At 38.6% G+C, this 21,007-nt stretch overlaps 2 protein-coding genes across 3 annotated transcripts; both read left to right on the top strand.

Moving 5' to 3' along the window:
- The first annotated feature begins 336 nt into the window (after positions 1–336).
- Positions 337–9,661, top strand: LOC131936063 (uncharacterized). Its single transcript, XM_059292912.1, has 5 exons — positions 337–477; positions 2,319–2,457; positions 3,891–4,082; positions 9,023–9,068; positions 9,525–9,661. The coding sequence occupies exons 1-4, from the start codon at positions 426–428 to the stop codon at positions 9,036–9,038; spliced, it is 399 nt and encodes a 132-aa protein (XP_059148895.1). The 5' UTR covers positions 337–425; the 3' UTR covers positions 9,039–9,068; positions 9,525–9,661.
- Positions 9,662–14,548: 4,887 nt separating this feature from the next.
- On the top strand, positions 14,549–20,979 carry LOC131936054 (phosphoenolpyruvate carboxykinase [GTP]). Of its 2 annotated transcripts, none has more exons than XM_059292892.1 (14): positions 14,549–14,667; positions 15,870–15,999; positions 16,340–16,461; positions 17,048–17,232; positions 17,361–17,564; positions 17,658–17,845; positions 18,112–18,238; positions 18,320–18,534; positions 18,617–18,797; positions 18,893–18,988; positions 19,147–19,250; positions 19,336–19,501; positions 19,705–19,817; positions 20,020–20,979. In XM_059292892.1, the coding sequence occupies exons 2-14, from the start codon at positions 15,874–15,876 to the stop codon at positions 20,092–20,094; spliced, it is 1,902 nt and encodes a 633-aa protein (XP_059148875.1). In that variant the 5' UTR covers positions 14,549–14,667; positions 15,870–15,873; the 3' UTR covers positions 20,095–20,979. The 2 variants fall into 2 exon arrangements, with proteins under 2 accessions (XP_059148875.1, XP_059148876.1); XM_059292893.1 differs by lacking the exon at positions 14,549–14,667 and adding an exon at positions 15,109–15,132.
- Positions 20,980–21,007: the final 28 nt, after the last annotated feature.

Here is a 21,007-nt window from a genome sequence, read left to right as displayed (position 1 = left end):
GAAGTGGGTTCCCGTCCCTCCATCAACTGAAATGGGTACCCGTCCCTCTACCAATTGAAGCAGGTTCCCGTCCCTCCACCAACTGAAGTGGGTTCCCGTCCCTCCATCAACTGAAGTGGGTGCCCGTCCCTCCATCAAATGAAGTGGGTGCATATATCTAACTGATGTATACCATGTGAATGAACTGTAGGAAATAACACACCCACAAAGAGTATCTCAGCTCAAGCATAGCAGGGTATTTGTGCTGGTACAGCTTTACTCTCTGCTTTTTTTATAACTTGTTTCGCACCTTGGTGCGTAAAATTATCCTCGCACTGGGAAAAAGTTGAACGCTGACTCCAAACTGCGACTGTTGTAATCCGTGGCCATTTTGAAACACCAATAGCAAGTTAGTCTTGGTGTATTTACAAACACACACCACCAAGATGCTGTTTTCGTTATTTGGCAAGGATATTGCTATTAACTTTCCACGCAATAGTAAGTAGTAAGGTTTGGTTTATTGTCGTAGATGTACAATGAGAGATATATACCGCGTAATGGACGCCAGCGAGAAAAGTCTCAAAGGTATTTGAGAGGTCCATAAATTAATTTAAAAATCATGCACGGCGTAGTTACAATTAATATGGTTATAAAATCCTGCATGTCTGATTTTTTTTGGACTTTACTAAAGATTGGATGTATCTGATGCTTTTAATATTTTCGGTAACTAAATAAAAAAAATTTAAAAAGCAAAAACAATTTGGTTTTGACGTGTAATGGCGACATAAACAATCAATGACATCCTGCTATTCGATAGGCCGCCCTAAATTTTATTGTACACATTGTAAGCTAAAAATAGAAAAACTAGGTCATGGGGTTTAAATTTGCATTGTTATTTAAAAACTTGATCTGCAAAGTTTTGTAAACAAATAGTTATCGATCACTAAGTTACTGTACAACCAATCAATATTTGTCTTACGAAAGTGAAACATCCGGTTAAAACTTAGGCTTGATGAAAATAAATAGAAATGTAGCCTTAAACTCAACAAACTATTTTCAAGTTCTCTGGATTTGCAACTTTTATAGCATTTATTCTAAAAATATAAAATTTCTAAATAAATTTTAGGCTTAAGTTTTTATTTTTTATTTTTACGGTCTAAATCTAAAAAGCACGTTTTTATTCCATGTCAACAACATTATGGAAGGAATCTCGTCAACTCGCTGGTGTCCATTCTAGATCTAGATCTAGTAGATTTCAAAGTCATTAGGTTTTTTAAATGTTTAAAATTAAAGACATATTGTAATTAATTGTAAGGTATCTCAAGAATCATACAAGTGGGATACAGATTATGGGGGTCGTTAGGGGATCAGGAAATAATTATTTTCACTGGTGTATTCGGTTGTCCTTTTTAGCGCAATTTCCATACTGGCAATTGCGTTTAATAATTCGTCATTTCTGGATGGATGGATGGATGGATGGATGGATGGATGTGTGTCCGCAGCTTTAAGTCGTATCTCCTCCTCAAAGAAGCAATATCGAGGACTAGTCCCAAAGCAAATATGTTAAGCAAGTTCCGAGGATGATTGTGGGCCAAAAAAATTCCGGGAATTCCTTCCTGGATTTCCCGGAAAAGCCAAAAAACCTCGAAAAAATGCAGTTCTTGGCCCATATCTCGGCAACCAGACCACTTAGCGACTTGAAACATTTACCAATCAATTCCTGCCATAATTTAGAACAATATTGCCGAAGAAAGTTTTCAAAAATATCCTTTCGTTTGGTCACAAAAAAATTTTTAAAATTACATAAAAACCTACAAACCGATCGTTCTCCTAGCTTGCACGCACCCCAGCATTATACGTCTTTGTGATCACTATCTATTTTTAGATAACATAAGGAAATTGCGCTTAAATTGTCACTAGACTTTTTATTAACTTGTTTTTAATTTTGTTTATCACTTTTTAAACTTATTAAATATAGATATAGATCTATGTTGATCTACATGTATATCAATCATTCGATATGGATGGATTGTAATGCAGAATCATTACTTTGAATACTCTGAAATCACTGTGTAGTAAGACAAGGCGGTCCAAGTTGTGTTTTTAGCTGCTAGAACTATTTACACCCCCCACACACATACAGACACACATTTGATCAACATCCTGAGCGGCTTTTTGTTTAGACCTGGGTTAAGTCTGAGAATAAATGTTTCATAGAGTCTGTAGAAGAATTTTTTTTTTATTTTACCCTTTTGTGTGATTCCATTCTATGCTCAATTAAAAAATGTCAGTATTCCCTCTTTCCCCCCCCCCCCCCCCCCACCCCTCTACTCGCCTAGCGTCCCCACTGGAGAACGGCCGAGGCGTGGTCTGGGAGAATGCCGTGGTGACCAGCTACCCGGCCAGCTCGTTCACCCTCAGGTCCATCCTCTCGTCCTGCCAGACGGCGCTCTTCAATGGCGGGAAAACCATCTTTAGGTAGGTCAGAGTCGCGCTGCTACACGCCACACCATATATCATTTACAGCAACCAGCAGTTTAAAATATCCGTTAGTGACAGCCCAGATTTTCGGCTAATGGTATAGAGCAGATCGTGGGGGACGGGTAGGCCGACCATTAAGGCTTGAAAAGCTGGTTCCAAATGGTTCACAAATGGTTGGTGCCAGCAGCGTTTCTTCCAGACTTTTTTCTCCCGGGGGGGGGGGGAGGCGGGGGGAATGCCTGGAAGAAACTCTGGTTGCCAGAGAGCATGTTTTTCAACCTAAATTGAATATTTTATAACGCTTGAGCTTTGGCTAGAAATATTCAAACCAATTTTTTCTAAACCAACAAACCAATTTTTTCTAAACCAACAGACCAATTTTTTCTAAACCTCCAGACCAATTTTTTCTAAACCTCCAGACCAATTTTTTCTAAACCTCCAAACCAATTTTTTCTAAACCAACAGACCAATTTTTTCTAAACCAACAAACCAATTTTTTCTAAACCAACAGACCATTTTTTTCTAAACCAACAAACCATTTTTTTCTAAACCAACAGATCAATTTTTTCTAAACCAACAAACCAATTTTTTCTAAACCAACAGACCAATTTTTTCTAAACCAACAGACCAATTTTTTCTAAACCAACATACCAATTTTTTCTAAACCAACAGACCAATTTTTTCTAAACCAACAAACCAATTTTTTCTAAACCAACAGACCATTTTTTTCTAAACCAACAAACCATTTTTTTCTAAACCAACAGACCAATTTTTTCTAAACCAACAAACCAATTTTTTCTAAACCAACAGACCAATTTTTTCTAAACCAACAGACCAACTTTTTCTAAACCAACATACCAATTTTTTCTAAACCAACAGACCAATTTTTTCTAAACCAACAGACCAATTTTTTCTAAACCAACAGACCAATTTTTTCTAAACCTCCAGACCAATTTTTTCTAAACCTCTAAACCAATTTTTTCTAAACCAACAGACCAATTTTTTCTAAACCAACAAACCAATTTTTTCTAAACCAACAGACCATTGTTTTCTAAACCAACAAACCAATTTTTTCTAAACCAACAGACCATTTTTTTCTAAACCTCCAAACCAATTTTTTCTAAACCAACAGACCATTTTTTTCTAAACCAACAAACCAATTTTTTCTAAACCAACAAACCAATTTTTTCTAAACCAACAGACCAATTTTTTCTAAACCAACAGACCAATTTTTTCTAAACCAACAGACCAATTTTTTCTAAACCAACAAACCAATTTTTTCTAAACCAACAGACCAATTTTTTCTAAACCAACAAACCAATTTTTTCTAAACCAACAGACCAATTTTTTCTAAACCAACAGACCAATTTTTTCTAAACCAACAAACCAATTTTTTCTAACCAACAGACCAATTTTTTTCTAACCACCAGACCTAATATACATAAAGTGGCAGAAAGAACTATCGTACTGGAGAGGACGGAAGCGGATGAAAAGTTTGTTGTAGAGCCGGGATTTAAGGATGAAAGTGAAATGCCGTCATCAAATATTTTCCCCGAAATAGAGTTGGAAGCTTTGAAGCCCGTTGGTCGGGGCGATGGAGACTTCGGTGAGGACAACATCAGGTGAGATTATTTACTGGTAAATCGTTAATCCTGCTTTCATAAAACGTTAATCCTGCTTTCATAAATCGTTAATCCTGCTTTCATAAATCGTTAATCCTGCTTTCATAAATCGTTAATCCTGCTTTCATAAGTCGTTAATCTTGCTTTCATAAATCGTTAATCCTGCTTTCATAAATCGTTAATCCTGCTTTCATAAATCGTTAATCCTGCTTTCATAAATCGTTAATCCGGCTTTCATAAATCGTTAATCCTGCTTGCCTGTTAATCCTGCTTTCATAAATAGTTAATCCTACTTTCATAAATCGGTAATCCTGCTTTCATAAATCGTTAATCATGCTTGCCTGTTAATCCTGCTTTCATAAATCGTTAATCCTGCTTGCCTGTTAATCCTGCTTTCATAAATAGTTAATCCTACTTTCATAAATCGGTAATCCTGCTTTCATAAATAGTTAATCCTTCTTTCATCGTGGTGCCAGATACCGGCCTCGGTTTCCATGGCAATCAGTGCAGTGGGTAAACTCTGCTGCCTCTGTCGTGTTCAAACAAATCTTTGAGATAGGTGCAAATCTTTAAAATGGCATTGCTCACTGAAATAATTCATGGTGACTAGAAATAGCCTTAAAGTTTGCATCACATCTAGTGACTTGATAAGATTATAGATTATACTTAGGGGAGCCAGGGCTACGCCGAAATTGACTGCACGAATTAAAAGATTTAATTAGAGCTAAGTGTGGTCTGGGACAGCTGACAGATACAACCCTTCACGTACTGGACTCTGGGACAGCTGACAGATACAACCCTTCATGTACTGGACTCTGTGACAGCTGACAGATACAACCCTTCATGTACTGGACTCTGTGACAGCTGACAGATACAACCCTTCATGTACTGGACTCTGTGACAGCTGACAGATACAGCCCTTCATGTACTGGACTCTGTGACAGCTGACAGATACAGCCCTTCATGTACTGGACTCTGTGACAGCTGACAGATACAACCACGTACTGGACTCTGGGACAGCTGACAGATACAACCCTTCATGTACTGGACTCTGTGACAGCTGACAGATACAGCCCTTCATGTACTGGACTCTGTGACAGCTGACAGATACAACCCTTCACATACTGGACTCTGTGACAGCTGACAGATACAACCCTTCACATACTGGACTCTGTGACAGCTGACAGATACAACCCTTCACATACTGGACTCTGGGACAGCTGACAGATACAACCCTTCACGTACTGGACTCTGGGACAGCTGACAGATACAACCACGTACTGGACTCTGGGACAGCTGACAGATACAACCACGTACTGGACTCTGGGACAGCTGACAGATACAACCCTTCACGTACTGGACTCTGTGACAGCTGACAGATACAACCCTTCACATACTGGACTCTGGGACAGCTGACAGATACAACCCTTCACGTACTGGACTCTGTGACAGCTGACAGATACAACCCTTCACATACTGGACTCTGGGACAGCTGACAGATACAACCACATACTGGACTCTGTGACAGCTGACAGATACAACACTTCATGTACTGGACTCTGTGACAGCTGACAGATACAACCCTTCATGTACTGGACTCTGTGACAGCTGACAGATACAACCCTTCATGTACTGGACTCTGGGACAGCTGACAGATACAACCCTTCATGTACTGGACTCTGTGACAGCTGACAGATACAACCCTTCACATACTGGACTCTGGGACAGCTGACAGATACAACCCTTCATGTACTGGACTCTGTGACAGCTGACAGATACAGCCCTTCACATACTGGACTCTGGGACAGCTGACAGATACAACCCTTCACATACTGGACTCTGGGACAGCTGACAGATACAACCACGTACTGGACTCTGGGACAGCTGACAGATACAGCCCTTCACATACTGGACTCTGGGACAGCTGACAGATACAACCCTTCACATACTGGACTCTGGGACAGCTGACAGATACAACCCTTCACATACTGGACTCTGGGACAGCTGACAGATACAACCCTTCACATACTGGACTCTGGGACAGCTGACAGATACAACCACATACTGGACTCTGTGACAGCTGACAGATACAACACTTCATGTACTGGACTCTGTGACAGCTGACAGATACAACCCTTCATGTACTGGACTCTGTGACAGCTGACAGATACAACCCTTCATGTACTGGACTCTGGGACAGCTGACAGATACAACCCTTCATGTACTGGACTCTGTGACAGCTGACAGATACAACCCTTCACATACTGGACTCTGGGACAGCTGACAGATACAACCCTTCATGTACTGGACTCTGTGACAGCTGACAGATACAGCCCTTCACATACTGGACTCTGGGACAGCTGACAGATACAACCCTTCATGTACTGGACTCTGGGACAGCTGACAGATACAACCACGTACTGGACTCTGGGACAGCTGACAGATACAGCCCTTCATGTACTGGACTCTGTGACAGCTGACAGATACAGCCCTTCATGTACTGGACTCTGTGACAGCTGACAGATACAACCACGTACTGGACTCTGGGACAGCTGACAGATACAACCCTTCATGTACTGGACTCTGGGACAGCTGACAGATACAGCCCTTCACATACTGGACTCTGGGACAGCTGACAGATACAACCCTTCACGTACTGGACTCTGTGACAGCTGACAGATACAGCCCTTCATGTACTGGACTCTGGGACAGCTGACAGATACAACCACGTACTGGACTCTGGGACAGCTGACAGATACAACCACGTACTGGACTCTGGGACAGCTGACAGATACAACCCTTCACATACTGGACTCTGGGACAGCTGACAGATACAACCCTTCACGTACTGGACTCTGGGACAGCTGACAGATACAACCACGTACTGGACTCTGGGACAGCTGACAGATACAACCCTTCACATACTGGACTCTGGGACAGCTGACAGATACAACCACGTACTGGACTCTGTGACAGCTGACAGATACAACCCTTCACATACTGGACTCTGGGACAGCTGACAGATACAACCCTTCATGTACTGGACTCTGGGACAGCTGACAGATACAACCCTTCACGTACTGGACTCTGGGACAGCTGACAGATACAACCCTTCACATACTGGACTCTGGGACAGCTGACAGATACAACCCTTCATGTACTGGACTCTGGGACAACTGACAGATACAACCCTTCATGTACTGGACTCTGGGACAGCTGACAGATACAACCACGTACTGGACTCTGTGACAGCTGACAGATACAACCCTTCACATACTGGACTCTGGGACAGCTGACAGATACAACCCTTCACATACTGGACTCTGGGACAACTGACAGATACAACCACGTACTGGACTCTGGGACAGCTGACAGATACAACCACGTACTGGACTCTGGGAAGCTGACAGATACAACCACGTACTGGACTCTGGGACAGCTGACAGATACAACCACGTACTGGACTCTGTGACAGCTGACAGATACAACCCTTCACATACTGGACTCTGGGACAGTTGACAGATACAACCCTTCACATACTGGACTCTGGGACAGCTGACAGATACAACCCTTCACATACTGGACTCTGGGACAGTTGACAGATACAACCCTTCACATACTGGACTCTGTGACAGCTGACAGATACAACCCTTCACATACTGGACTCTGGGACAGTTGACAGATACAACCCTTCACATACTGGACTCTGGGACAGCTGACAGATACAACCACGTACTGGACTCTGGGACAGCTGACAGATACAACCCTTCACATACTGGACTCTGTGACAGCTGACAGATACAACCCTTCACATACTGGACTCTGGGACAGTTGACAGATACAACCCTTCACATACTGGACTCTGGGACAGCTGACAGATACAACCACGTACTGGACTCTGGGACAGCTGACAGATACAACCACGTACTGGACTCTGGGACAGCTGACAGATACAACCCTTCATGTACTGGACTCTGGGACAGCTGACAGATACAACCCTTCACATACTGGACTCTGGGACAGCTGACAGATACAACCACGTACTGGACTCTGTGACAGCTGACAGATACAACCCTTCACGTACTGGACTCTGGGACAGCTGACAGATACAACCCTTCACGTACTGGACTCTGTGACAGCTGACAGATACAACCCTTCATGTACTGGACTCTGGGACAGCTGACAGATACAACCCTTCACATACTGGACTCTGGGACAGCTGACAGATACAGCCCTTCATGTACTGGACTCTGTGACAGCTGACAGATACAACCCTTCATGTACTGGACTCTGTGACAGCTGACAGATACAGCCCTTCATGTACTGGACTCTGGGACAGCTGACAGATACAGCCCTTCACATACTGGACTCTGGGACAGCTGACAGATACAACCATATACTGGACTCTGGGACAGCTGACGGATACAACCCTTCATGTACTGGACTCTGGGACAGCTGACAGATACAACCACATACTGGACTCTGGGACAGCTGACAGATACAACCCTTCACGTACTGGACTCTGGGACAGCTGACAGATACAACCACATACTGGACTCTGGGACAGCTGACAGATACAGCCCTTCACGTACTGGACTCTGGGACAGCTGACAGATACAGCCCTTCATGTACTGGACTCTGGGACAGCTGACAGATACAGCCCTTCACGTACTGGACTCTGGGACAGCTGACAGATACAGCCCTTCATGTACTGGACTCTGTGACAGCTGACAGATACAACCCTTCACATACTGGACTCTGGGACAGCTGACAGATACAACCACGTACTGGACTCTGGGACAGCTGACAGATACAACCACGTACTGGACTCTGGGACAGCTGACAGATACAACCACGTACTGGACTCTGTGACAGCTGACAGATACAACACTTCATGTACTGGACACGTAAAATTAATATTGAAAACTGTTTCTTTTCAGTGCACAGTCAGTATAAGGTGACCAAACATCAGAGTACAGTTATAAGGTAGGAGGCCAACTATTTGGGTACAGTTATAAGGTACAGTCAAAGTAGGAGGCCAACTATTTGGGTACAGTTATAAGGTACAGTCAAAGTACGAGGCCAACTATTTGGGTACAGTTATAAGGTACAGTCAAAGTACGAGGCCAACTATTTGGGTACAGTTATAAGGTACAGTCAAAGTAGGAGGCCAAAGATTAGGGTACAGTTATAAGGTACAGTCAAAGTAGGAGGCCAACTATTTGGGTACAGTTATAAGGTACAGTCAGTGTAAGGAGAACAAACATTAGGGTATTCATATTGTCAGGTGTTTTTTACCAACCTCTTTTACACTTTCTTATCATGTGTATATATATATATATATATATATATATATATATATATATATATATATATATATATATATATATATATATATATATATATATATATATGCTTGTCATAATTTTTTTCCACAAGCAGGCCCCTAGTGAAAATCCAGTCCATCTACTCATCAACTGTTTAAAGAACCCACTTTATGAAAATCCAGTCCATCTGCTCATCAACTGTTTAAAGAACCCACTTTATGAAAATCCAGTCCATCTGCTCATCAACTGTTTAAAGAACCCAATTTATGAAAATCCAGTCCATCTGCTCATCAACTGTTTAAAGAGCCCACTTTATGAAAATCCAGTCCATCTGCTCATCAACTGTTTAAAGAACCCACTTTATGAAAATCCAGTCCATCTGCTCATCAACTGTTTAAAGAACCCACTTTATGAAAATCCAGTCCATCTGCTCATCAACTGTTTAAAGAACCCAATTTATGAAAATCCAGTCCATCTACTCATCCACTGTTTAAAGAACCCACTTTATGAAAATTCAGTCCATCTGCTCATCAACTGTTTAAAGAACCCACTTTATGAAAATCCAGTCCATCTGCTCATCAACTGTTTAAAGAACCCACTTTATGAAAATCCAGTCCATCTGCTCATCAACTGTTTAAAGAACCCACTTTATGAAAATCCAGTCCATCTGCTCATCAACTGTTTAAAGAACCCACTTTATGAAAATCCAGTCCATCTGCTCATCAACTGTTTAAAGAACCCACTTTATGAAAATCCAGTCCATCTGCTCATCAACTGTTTAAAGAACCCAATTTATGAAAATCCAGTCCATCTGCTCATCAACTGTTTAAAGAACCCACTTTATGAAAATCCAGTCCATCTGCTCATCAACTGTTTAAAGAACCCAATTTATGAAAATCCAGTCCATCTGCTCATCAACTGTTTAAAGAACCAACTTTATGAAAATCCAGTCCATCTGCTCATCAACTGTTTAAAGAACCCACTTTATGAAAATTCAGTCCATCTGCTCATCAACTGTTTAAAGAACCCACTTTATGAAAATCCAGTCCATCTGCTCATCAACTGTTTAAAGAACCCAATTTATGAAAATCCAGTCCATCTGCTCATCAACTGTTTAAAGAACCCACTTTATGAAAATCCAGTCCATCTGCTCATCAACTGTTTAAAGAACCCACTTTATGAAAATCCAGTCCATCTGTTCATCAACTGTTTAAAGAACCCAATTTATGAAAATCCAGTCCATCTGCTCATCAACTGTTTAAAGAACCCAATTTATGAAAATCCAGTCCATCTGCTCATCAACTGTTTAAAGAACCCACTTTATGAAAATCCAGTCCATCTGCTCATCAACTGTTTAAAGAACCCACTTTATGAAAATCCAGTCCATCTGCCCAACAACTGTTTAAAGAACCCACTTTATGAAAATCCAGTCCATCTGCTTATCAACTGTTTAAAGAACCCAATTTATGAAAATCAAGTTCATCTGCTCATCAACTGTTTAAAGAACCCACTTTATGAAAATCAAGTTCATCTGCTCATCAACTGTTTAAAGAACCCACTTTATGAAAATCAAGTTCATCTGCTCATCAACTGTTTAAAGAACCCACTTTATGAAAATCCAGTCCATCTGCTCATCAACTGTTTAAAGAACCCAAGGAGTGAAAATCCCATCTTGTGTTAACTAGTTAATGAAGCCAAATGTGAAAATCCTCTCTATTTTCCCTTCTACTAATTTAAAAAAGACAAATTTTAATGTGAAACTCCATCTTCAACATTTTTTAAAGAACCCAAATGTGAAAGTGTGTCCATTTTCCATTCATCCGTCAACATCTATGCAGCAATATGGTCCATCAATCCTCTAGCAATCTTATGGCAAAAAATGAATGAAAACAATCATTGAATTTTTAAAAATTGTGGCTCGATAATAATTAAGAACACCATTAAAGCAACTTTTGACATTTCATGTTAATCTGCATTTTGTGTTGTTTTATCAATAAATCAATGTTTAGAGTTTGGGAAAACTTAATTCGTGAAAATATCAAATTCTTTTCTTTACAACCATATTCGTGAATAGACATGCCACACCTAAGGATTTCAGCTGGTGTATGTATGTGTATTTGTATATATATATATATATATATATATATATATATATATATATATATATATATATATATATATATATATATATACACATATACATAAATATACATATATACATAGGCCTATATGCCTATTTACAGATGTGCGTCTGTAAATTGTCACTCCCGGGTGAAAGCAAACGAACAAAATATTGTCAGCATTTGTCTAATACCATAAGGCCTCGTATGTTGTCTCTTTGTAAATTATGTTCTTTAAATGTTCAATACGATCTAACTATTTTCGACATCTTCAATTACTTTGTTTTTAGCTTATCTCTAAATAAATGAAGGTCAAAGGTAACTAACAGATTTTATGTTTTTAAAAAATCGGTAGCCTCCCTTTTATAGCTATATTTATTTGAAATTATTAGCGTTGGGGAGAGAAGGGGGTATATAAATATTTATCATTACATGTACACGCTTAAAGACTTCATATATATATACATATATATATATATATATATATATATATATATATATATATATATATATATATATATATATATATGTGTATGTATATGCCAGTAGCTTACGTTTGTGTGTGTGTAACAGAGGTGTGACATTCTTGTAGGGTTGTGTTCAACCCCTTCTCGCAGCACCAAAAGCGACAGAGGACAGAGCTTGTGTTACCACTTGTGTGTGTGTGTCCATAAAATAAAAACTCTAGTCACGCCAACAAACGATTTTTTAACAGGCACAATTTACAAATCCGTGTTATCTAATCTTTTGGAACATGTTAGCTATCTGTAGGGATTGAGGAATGATTTTAAGCTTAAGAAATATCTTCTTTCTTGCCTTAATGACAGGTGATCCAATGACAAGTGATCCAATGACAGGTGATCCAATGACAAGTGATCCAATGGCAGGTGATCCAATGACAAGTGATCCAATGGCAGGTGATCCAATGACAGGTGATCCAATGGCAGGTGATCCAATGACAGGTGATCCAATGACAAGTGATCCAATGACAGGTGATCCAATGGCAGGTGATCCAATGACAGGTGATCCAATGGCAGGTGATCCAATGAGAAGTGATCCAATGACAAGTGATCCAATGACAAGTGATCCAATGACAGGTGATCCAATGACAAGTGATCCAATGGCAGGTGATCCAATGACAAGTGATCCAATGGCAGGTGATCCAATGACAGGTGATCCAATGGCAGGTGATCCAATGACAGGTGATCCAATGACAAGTGATCCAATGACAGGTGATCCAATGACAGGTGATCCAATGACAGGTGATCCAATGGCAGGTGATCCAATGAGAAGTGATCCAATGACAGGTGATCCAATGGCAGGTGATCCAATGACAAGTGATCCAATGACAAGTGATCCAATGGCAGGTGATCCAATGAGAAGTGATCCAATGACAAGTGATCCAATGGCAGGTGATCGAATGGCAGGTGATCCAATGACAGGTGATCCAATGAGAAGTGATCCAATGACAAGTGATCCAATGGCAGGTGATCCAATGACAGGTGATCCAATGAGAAGTGATCCAATGACAGGTGATCCAATGACAGGTGATCCAACCATCCGAATGTGCCTGTCTGACTCTCATGCTGCACTGAACTTTAACCTTGACCGTGTATTACATTATTACATTAATAAAAATTCTTGGTTACAAGATTTGCCATGAATGATGAACAGTCTGAAACAAAAGGACAGACGGGCAAATAATGTGAACTAAATGTAAGATTAGGATAACAAAATATCCCATTAAGTATGATATAGTTTTAAGACAATACACACCAACTACAAATATAATTTATACGGCCTCTCTACGATAAACAAAGTTATACGCGTATGTATGGCTATAGCCCACCCCGCCCTCTTTAAAAACTATAAAATTAAACTTAAAATATTTGCGTAAGTGTAATTAATAAATTTTCGAATTATGGAGAAAAGCGTAAATGGGGATGAACTGGACACACCTTGCCTAAACCAACTAGCAACATCACCCGACAGGTACTAGGTTGGGATCCCCTTAGCAAAATAATTAGGCCAAAACAAACTTGAAATAGATCTGTTTTTAGCGCAGCAAAGTCAGCTGGAATGTCGTGGCCCAACTTGGGGAGGGGGGGGGGGATTGCCACGTTGGAGAGATACGGCTGCAGTAGCGTTGCGAGGGGGGGGGGGGGCGGGGGGGGACATATGTCCCCGGGCGCCGACCTTAGGGGGGCGCCAAATTGAAAGTTTGAGGGGGGTGCAAATGAAAAGTTCGAGGGGGGGGGGGGTGCAAATCGAAAGTTTGAGGGGGGGTGCAAATCGAAAGTTTGAGGGGGGGTGCAAATGAAAAGTTCGAGGGGGGGGGGTGCAAATCGAAAATTTGCTCCCAAGGGGGCGCCAAATTGAAAGTATGTCCCCGGGCGCTGGGAAGGGTCGCTACGCCTCTGTACGGCTGCGTCCATATTCTCCACAGGAAAAGAGATGCTGACGTTTTATCTTACTTTATTATTAGGCTACAATTTGGAGAAAAAGCTTGAGAATGTTAGGCATGTAATACTGACATCTAATAAATCAATAGCATGTAAAAGGTATAGCTCCCTATGCATAACATTCACCACTTACGCCGTTATATATATATATATATATATATATATATATATATATATATATATATATATATATATATATATATATATATATATATATATATATATATATACATATGATATTGCTTGGATAAAGAAAGCAAGTTCGTTTACATTTATTTTATGTTTAGTGCAATTTAAAAAATATTATTATTTAGATCTAGGTTTTTCTGTTGTTTTTTTTTTTTTTTTGTTTTTTTTTTCATGGTTATTTTCACTAAAACAAATTATCAGTTAAGGCGCCTGTGCTGATTTCTTACACAGAGACTAAAAACTAATAAATCTACTATTTTATTTAAATAATTTCGTACTTTATACAGGGGGGGGGGGGGGCTAAAAGAAATACTACTTTTTAAATAATTCAGCGAACTTAGACCGTGACCCCCAAGGGCCAAGAGGACATTTCTGTATCAAGGTCATTGCTAGACTACTGGCTGCGTAAGTCAGACGAGCTTTACCAGAGATCTGCAAACCAGTAAAAACCTGTAGAGTTAACTTTGGTGTTCGCTGATAGGCATACGTGAGTATTCTTAAAATTATTGAATAATAAATTTGCAACTCAGCTTTATGCACTTTTTTTACTAGATCTAGATCCATTAAAGTATAAGCACATTGTCATTTGTGTGCTCTTTAAAAAAAAAAAAAATAACCGGTTTGCGTTGCTTTGCTTCCATTCAATTTATTTTACAAGTTCTAGATTTCTAGAGTTTTATATAGATCTAGAATCTAGATCTACTATTGTTTAATCTAGGTCTGTTTTATTTTATCATTATAAACTGCTCGTTGTGCAGAAAAATAGCTTATTATATTATTTGCAAATAATATAAATCGTGTGTTGAGTTGTCATTTTGTTATTGTTGTCGGTTTACTGGGTGGGTTGAAGGTGAAGGCCGTTTCAGGTACTGCTTGTTTTTTGACCTTGTTTCACATTTGGCAAATGGGAAAGGAGGAACCTTCTCTATTTTTATATTTGAACCTTTCAAATGTAACTAATCTGCTTCTATGAATACAGTTATTATACAACCGCATTCGTTATTTAATTACTGCCTCTGTCAAATTACTTGTCATATTATTTTATGCGCACTAAAATATTTATTTCGATCCATTAACATTTTCCAACAAGCACGTAGGCAGTTGTTTTTTTGTATAAAGAACTTTTTGGGTTGGTCTAATTTTAGGACAAATGATAAACTAGATCTATTTATTTATAAACACAGATATTAAGAATAATTTTACTTTAAATTTTTTGAGAAATAAGAACCGCTTTTAAAGAGAAAAAAGACTAGGCCTACTCATCTATTTCTTATTTTGCCTTTATGCAGTATTCCATATTCATCCACCCATCATGCCCTTGAGATTTACAGACTAAGAGTACTTTTATAATATTGAAGGAAGGTGACCTCTGACCCAAGAGGGTGTTTTGAATTTCTTCTACAGTTTATAAATTTTATTGCTCTGCTTACACATCTAGTCAGGTTTTAAATTAGTGCAGTTTTAAATTCATTTTTAATACTTTCTCTCACTTCATTCTTAGCAGTTATTTAAAAGCATCTGCAAAGTATAGCTTGATCAAGATCAAACAACTTTCCATCTTCCTTGGGACTCTGTCTGATGGGTGCAATAATTACTATCAGATCTATCCCTTCATGTTCAGCACACTCTTGTTGTATCTTTTGTACAGTTGTATTCAAGTAATACTTATCAAAATCACTTCTCTTTTAGCACCATGTCTGAGGATGATCTAGTATACGAGGTCCATGAGATTGTTGTGCAAAAGGTTGGCCACATCCCAGTAGCCAAAGGAGATTTCACACATTTGCCAAAAAAAGTTAAGACCTTTGTGGCTCATTGTGTAAGTATTTTAAAAATTCTTGATTTTTTTTTAAGTTACCCATTTTATAACTTTTCTCATTATGTTTGATTGGAATAATTCACACACCTTTCACTTGATGAGCTCTTGTAAATGCTTTACACATTTGTTTGAAACCCTGATTTTAACTACTTTCACCCTTTTAACAGCTATCCTCTTTATTTACATTGACACCCATAAAACTTGTCTACTCTGAGAAAATGTTTACATTTTGTAAGCTAATTCTACTAATATAATGTAGATAGTTAATAGTAAAAGCCACTTGTTGTAAGTAATGAATGCAGAATGAGTTTTATAAGTATGTTGGTTGTTTTTTTTTCAGGTCCAGCTCTGCTCTCCTAGAGGCATTTACATTTGTGATGGCAGTGAAGAAGAAGCAGATGAGATTATTCACAAACTGCTTGAAAGAGGCACACTAACCAGGCTCACCAAATATAAAAACAAGTAAGAAAAATGTTTTTACCATATTATAAAATCTTTTGAGCTGTTGTAGGAGCATGCAGTGCATGTTGTCCATTTTTATCAGCGCTTTAACATTTTTACTACTAGGCCAGTGCACAACTTATTGACCCAATCCTAAGGGAAACGGCACAGTTTATAACTTTATATTAGGGCGGGCCATTCAAAAATTTGACTATAAATAAATGTACCAACATATTTTTAAAAACAATAAAATGGACAACAAATTTATAATAAAAAATGAGGTCTTTATTCCTTTTAATGTAGCAAATTTATAAATGATTTATGATTGTTTAAAATTCTCATAAAACTAACCTTTTTTGCATTTTTGTAGCTACAAATAGCATTTTTGTTGCTAAAATTTGCATTTTGATAGTTAAAAATACCATTCTCATTTTTAATAAAATGAAATATTTACAGCAATAGTGTAATGACTCGATATTAAAACCAAGTTTAGCAACATGCGTTTTTGAGTTACATTTTTTGTCAAGAACAAAATAGCAAGTAAAAACCTTTGTGGCTCACTGTGTAAGAATTTTTAAAATTCTTTTTTAATTTTGTTTCCCAAAAGCTACCTCTGCCGTACTGATCCTGATGATGTTGCCAGAGTTGAGTCTAAGACATTTATTACTACAAAAAACAAGTATGATGCTATTCCCCATTGCCGTGAAGGTGTCAAATCTGCACTTGGCTGCTGGATGAGCCCTGAAGACATGAAAAATGAGCTGGATCATCGTTTCCCTGGCTGCATGGCAGGTTTGTTGGCTGTTTACCTTCTCCCAATTTTTGTGAATCAAGTTTAACATTAGGTATTTTTCTGTAGAACATTTGTAATTCATAAATGTTTTGTGCACATGGCAGTTTTTCTTCATCTTTTCCTCCAGGTCGCATGATGTATGTGATTCCATTCTGCATGGGTCCTCTTGGTTCTCCACTGAGCAAGATTGGTGTGCAGGTAACAGATTCAAACTACGTGCTGCTGTGTATGAGAATCATGACCCGTGTCTGCCCCAGGGTGTGGGAGCTGTTGGGGGATGATGACTTTGTCAAGTGTATTCATTCAATGGGTTGTCCCAGACCTGTGGCAAGTAAGTCAACTTTACATTTTCTTAGGCAAGTCAGTTCTTTTAGATTTCATGTCACTTGGACATTTTTGTAGTGATGGAATTACTTTCTCTTAGGACGTGTGAAGAACCATTGGCCATGCAACCCAGAAAAAGTTATCATTGCCCACTTTCCTGAAGAAAGAAAAATTAAGTCCTTTGGCAGTGGCTATGGAGGAAATTCTTTGCTCGGCAAAAAATGCTTTGCATTGCGTATTGCTAGCGTGATTGCCAGAGATGAGGGCTGGATGGCTGAGCACATGTTGGTGGGTACACTAATTACTAAGATGATTGATGTTAAGTAATATAAATTAAAAAGTTAAAATACTTTGAAAATGTTTAATGGGAATTATAGTGAACTAAGGTTTATAAACATCATTAGACTAAGCTACCTTCAAGCAATCCTGTGGAAATTGTTTCTCATTTTATCAAATCACAAGAAAATATACTGCTCTAAAGTTACATAATATTACCTGCTTGATATGTTCTAAATGTTCAAAAATGCTAATGGACTAAACCAAATACTTGTCAGATTATGAGTGTCACTACTCCAAAAGGTGTTGAGAAATTCCTGGCTGCAGCTTTCCCCAGTGCTTGTGGCAAAACAAATCTGGCTATGTTGAACCCCAGCCTTCCTGGCTTCAGGATTCAGTGCATTGGTAAGTATTAAAGTCTAATTTTTTTTAGTGTTGTCCATTTTATAAACTGTTATAATACTTCTGAATGCCATGTGTTTTCAGGTGATGACATTGCATGGATGAGGTTTGACGAGGAAGGTGTGCTGTATGGTATCAACCCAGAAGCTGGTTTCTTTGGTGTTGCTCCTGGAACAAACATGAAGACAAATCCAAATGCTGTCCTCTCCTTCCAGGAAAACAGCATTTTCACCAACGTTGCTGAGACTACAGATGGAGGATACTTCTGGGAAGGCATGGAAGAAGATATGGAGAACAAGGTTGGTAGATTTTTTAATGATGGGTTAGGTTAGCTTCTTTGGTTAAAGTTAGAAGTTTAAAATTTTCTAACTTTAATAACAGAATGTGGGTATTACAAACTGGTTGGGCCAGCCCTGGCACATTGGTTGTGGAGGCAAAGCTGCTCATCCCAACTCTAGATTTACTGCCCCAGCCAAGCAGTGTCCCATCATGCACCCTAAATGGGAGGATCCTAAAGGTGTACCCATAAGTGCAATCATCTTTGGTGGTCGTCGACCAACTGGTAAGTTGTAAAAAAAAAGTTTGTTCCATTAGCAAAGTGTTTCCAATGTAGAAACTTGATTGAAAAATTAAGCCAAATGTCCACTACCTGTTCAGGTGTGCCACTTGTGTTTGAGTCTAAGAGCTGGGCTCATGGTGTTATGCTTGGTGCTTGTGTCAAGTCTGAGGCTACTGCTGCTGCTGAGTTCCAAGGTATTGTTTCTTCTATTGTTTTGGTGAACATCTCAATCTCTCATTTTAATCATTCCATTTTAGAGTTTAAATATTTTTTTATTCTATTTACCATTTTAGTAGTTGAACACTAAGTTTTTTCACACATTGCCCAAATTATGCATGACTATATATTTTAGGAAAAACTATCATGCATGATCCAATGGCCATGAGGCCTTTCATGGGCTATAACTTTGGACATTATTTGCAACATTGGTTGGATCTTGAAAAGCCAGGCCGCAAGGTTAGTTGTGTTTGTTGTTTAATTAGTAACAACAGATAACTTATTATATTTAAATCTCAACCCATCCTACCTATAAACTCTATAGATGCCAAAGATCTTCCATGTGAACTGGTTCCGTTTGGATGAGCATGGCAAATTTTTGTGGCCAGGATTTGGTGAAAATATTCGTGTCCTAGACTGGATCATTAAAAGGTGTGATGGTGATCAGTCCATTGCTGTTCCATCACCCATTGGCTGGCTTCCCAAAAAAGGTAACCAATTTGTATCATTTTAAATAATCTGTCATAATTGCTTTTTCTTCTGGTCATGGTATGTTGCTCTACTTAATAATCACTATTAAAAAGTAAAAAAAAACTTCCAAGAAAAATGTGATGCTTGTACCTTGAATGTTTCTGGATAATCCATGTTTCCACTTTTTAGTTCATTATCAGAAATCATGAATCTTTCATTGCAGGTTCTATTGACATGTCTGGTCTGGGTGCTGTCAATGAGGACGAACTTTTCAGTCTTCCAAGTCATTACTGGCTTGATGATACTCGTGAGAGCAAACGTTTCCTTGAAGATCAGGTACATATTGCTATTTTATTTTAGGGAATTCTTTATTAGCTGAAGTAGCTTTTGAAACTAAAGAATTAAAGTTGCAAATGATTTCAAGTGTCAGAATTAACTTTTTATGCATATTTATCAGTCACTAAAAAAAATTTTTAAATTACACAATCCCTTGCCCGTGGCCGCTATTACAAAGTTGATTTTGTTTTCCTGTTTCCAGGTTGGCTCGGACTGTCCACCAATCATTCACAAGCTGCTGGAAGAACAGGAAGTTGAGTTTAGCAAAATTCAGTAGGAGAATGTCACATGTGAACCTTGTCCTTGTACAGTGAAAGATCGCTGCTACATTTGTCTTGCCCCTGCACGAAGAATCAGGCAGCTTTAAGCTTATGAGATGTTTAGGAAATTTTCATTATCAAGGAAAGAGACAAGAATTTGCAAGCAGTTGACTTTTTTTAAGGAAAATATTAGCTAGCATTGATTAGGTGCACAGAGAAGGCATGAGCAAAGTGGTTTTTTTGTTATGTTCTCTTACTGCCATTCTTGGAACAATAATTCACTTGGGTTGTTGCTAATGATTGGCCAAGGAAATCTTGCCACTTGATATGCAATAGCCTCCACTTTAGTTTAAAAAGTACCATGTGTGCAACCAAATTGTCAGATCTGTTGTACTGCAGTATTTTTTATCAGTATAGTTTTTTTTATTTCTTTACATTTATTTACATGTTTCTGGGAAGGCTCAGTCTTATAAGTATGTACACATAAAGTCTAGCATGCTTTATCACTGTAAGTTAAGCTAGCTATTAGTATGCTGGTGGTTTTTTTGTTCAATTTATGTCAAGTAGTGTTAATAATCCTAGTTTAAATTTAAGATTTTCACTAACTTGTTGAAATTGATTTTTTGTTTTTTCATTTGCTAAACTTGGCCTTAAAGAGTCCAATAGAACAAATCATTTTTAATGTGAGAAAGAAATTTCATTAGGTCTGATCATTCCATCTGTTTTCAGGTATATTTCATTTTATGCAGAAACAATTATAATTTTGCTCAATTTTGATTTTTAGGCAATATTTTACATTTCTTTGTAACACTTTTTGTAATACATAGTTTGGTAATGTTATTCCTGATATATTTGTGTGAAGTAGTGTATGGAAAATAAATGTACTGAAACTTGTATACAAGCTATTTTGTCATCATTTAACAAATACAA

The sequence above is a fragment of the Physella acuta genome, unplaced genomic scaffold (genome assembly GCF_028476545.2).
Source record: "Physella acuta isolate Inbredline_101_S28 unplaced genomic scaffold, ASM2847654v3 ptg000166l, whole genome shotgun sequence".
Classification (NCBI taxonomy): Eukaryota; Metazoa; Mollusca; class Gastropoda; family Physidae; genus Physella; species Physella acuta.
The sequence above is the reverse complement of the archived record's forward strand: the minus strand, read 5'-3'. Positions and strand labels throughout refer to the sequence as shown.

Bases quoted from the DNA above. Each gene is read 5' to 3' on its own strand.
- LOC131936063 (XM_059292912.1), top strand. From the start codon at position 426: ATGCTGTTTTCGTTATTTGGCAAGGATATTGCTATTAACTTTCCACGC. The intron at 478-2,318 runs GTAAGTAGTAAG...CTACTCGCCTAG, and splicing joins TATTAACTTTCCACGCAATA to CGTCCCCACTGGAGAACGGC. The intron at 2,458-3,890 runs GTAGGTCAGAGT...TCTAACCACCAG, and splicing joins GGCGGGAAAACCATCTTTAG to ACCTAATATACATAAAGTGG.
- LOC131936054 (XM_059292892.1), top strand. From the start codon at position 15,874: ATGTCTGAGGATGATCTAGTATACGAGGTCCATGAGATTGTTGTGCAA. The intron at 17,565-17,657 runs GTAAGTCAACTT...ACTTTCTCTTAG, and splicing joins TTGTCCCAGACCTGTGGCAA to GACGTGTGAAGAACCATTGG. The intron at 19,818-20,019 runs GTACATATTGCT...TCCTGTTTCCAG, and splicing joins AACGTTTCCTTGAAGATCAG to GTTGGCTCGGACTGTCCACC.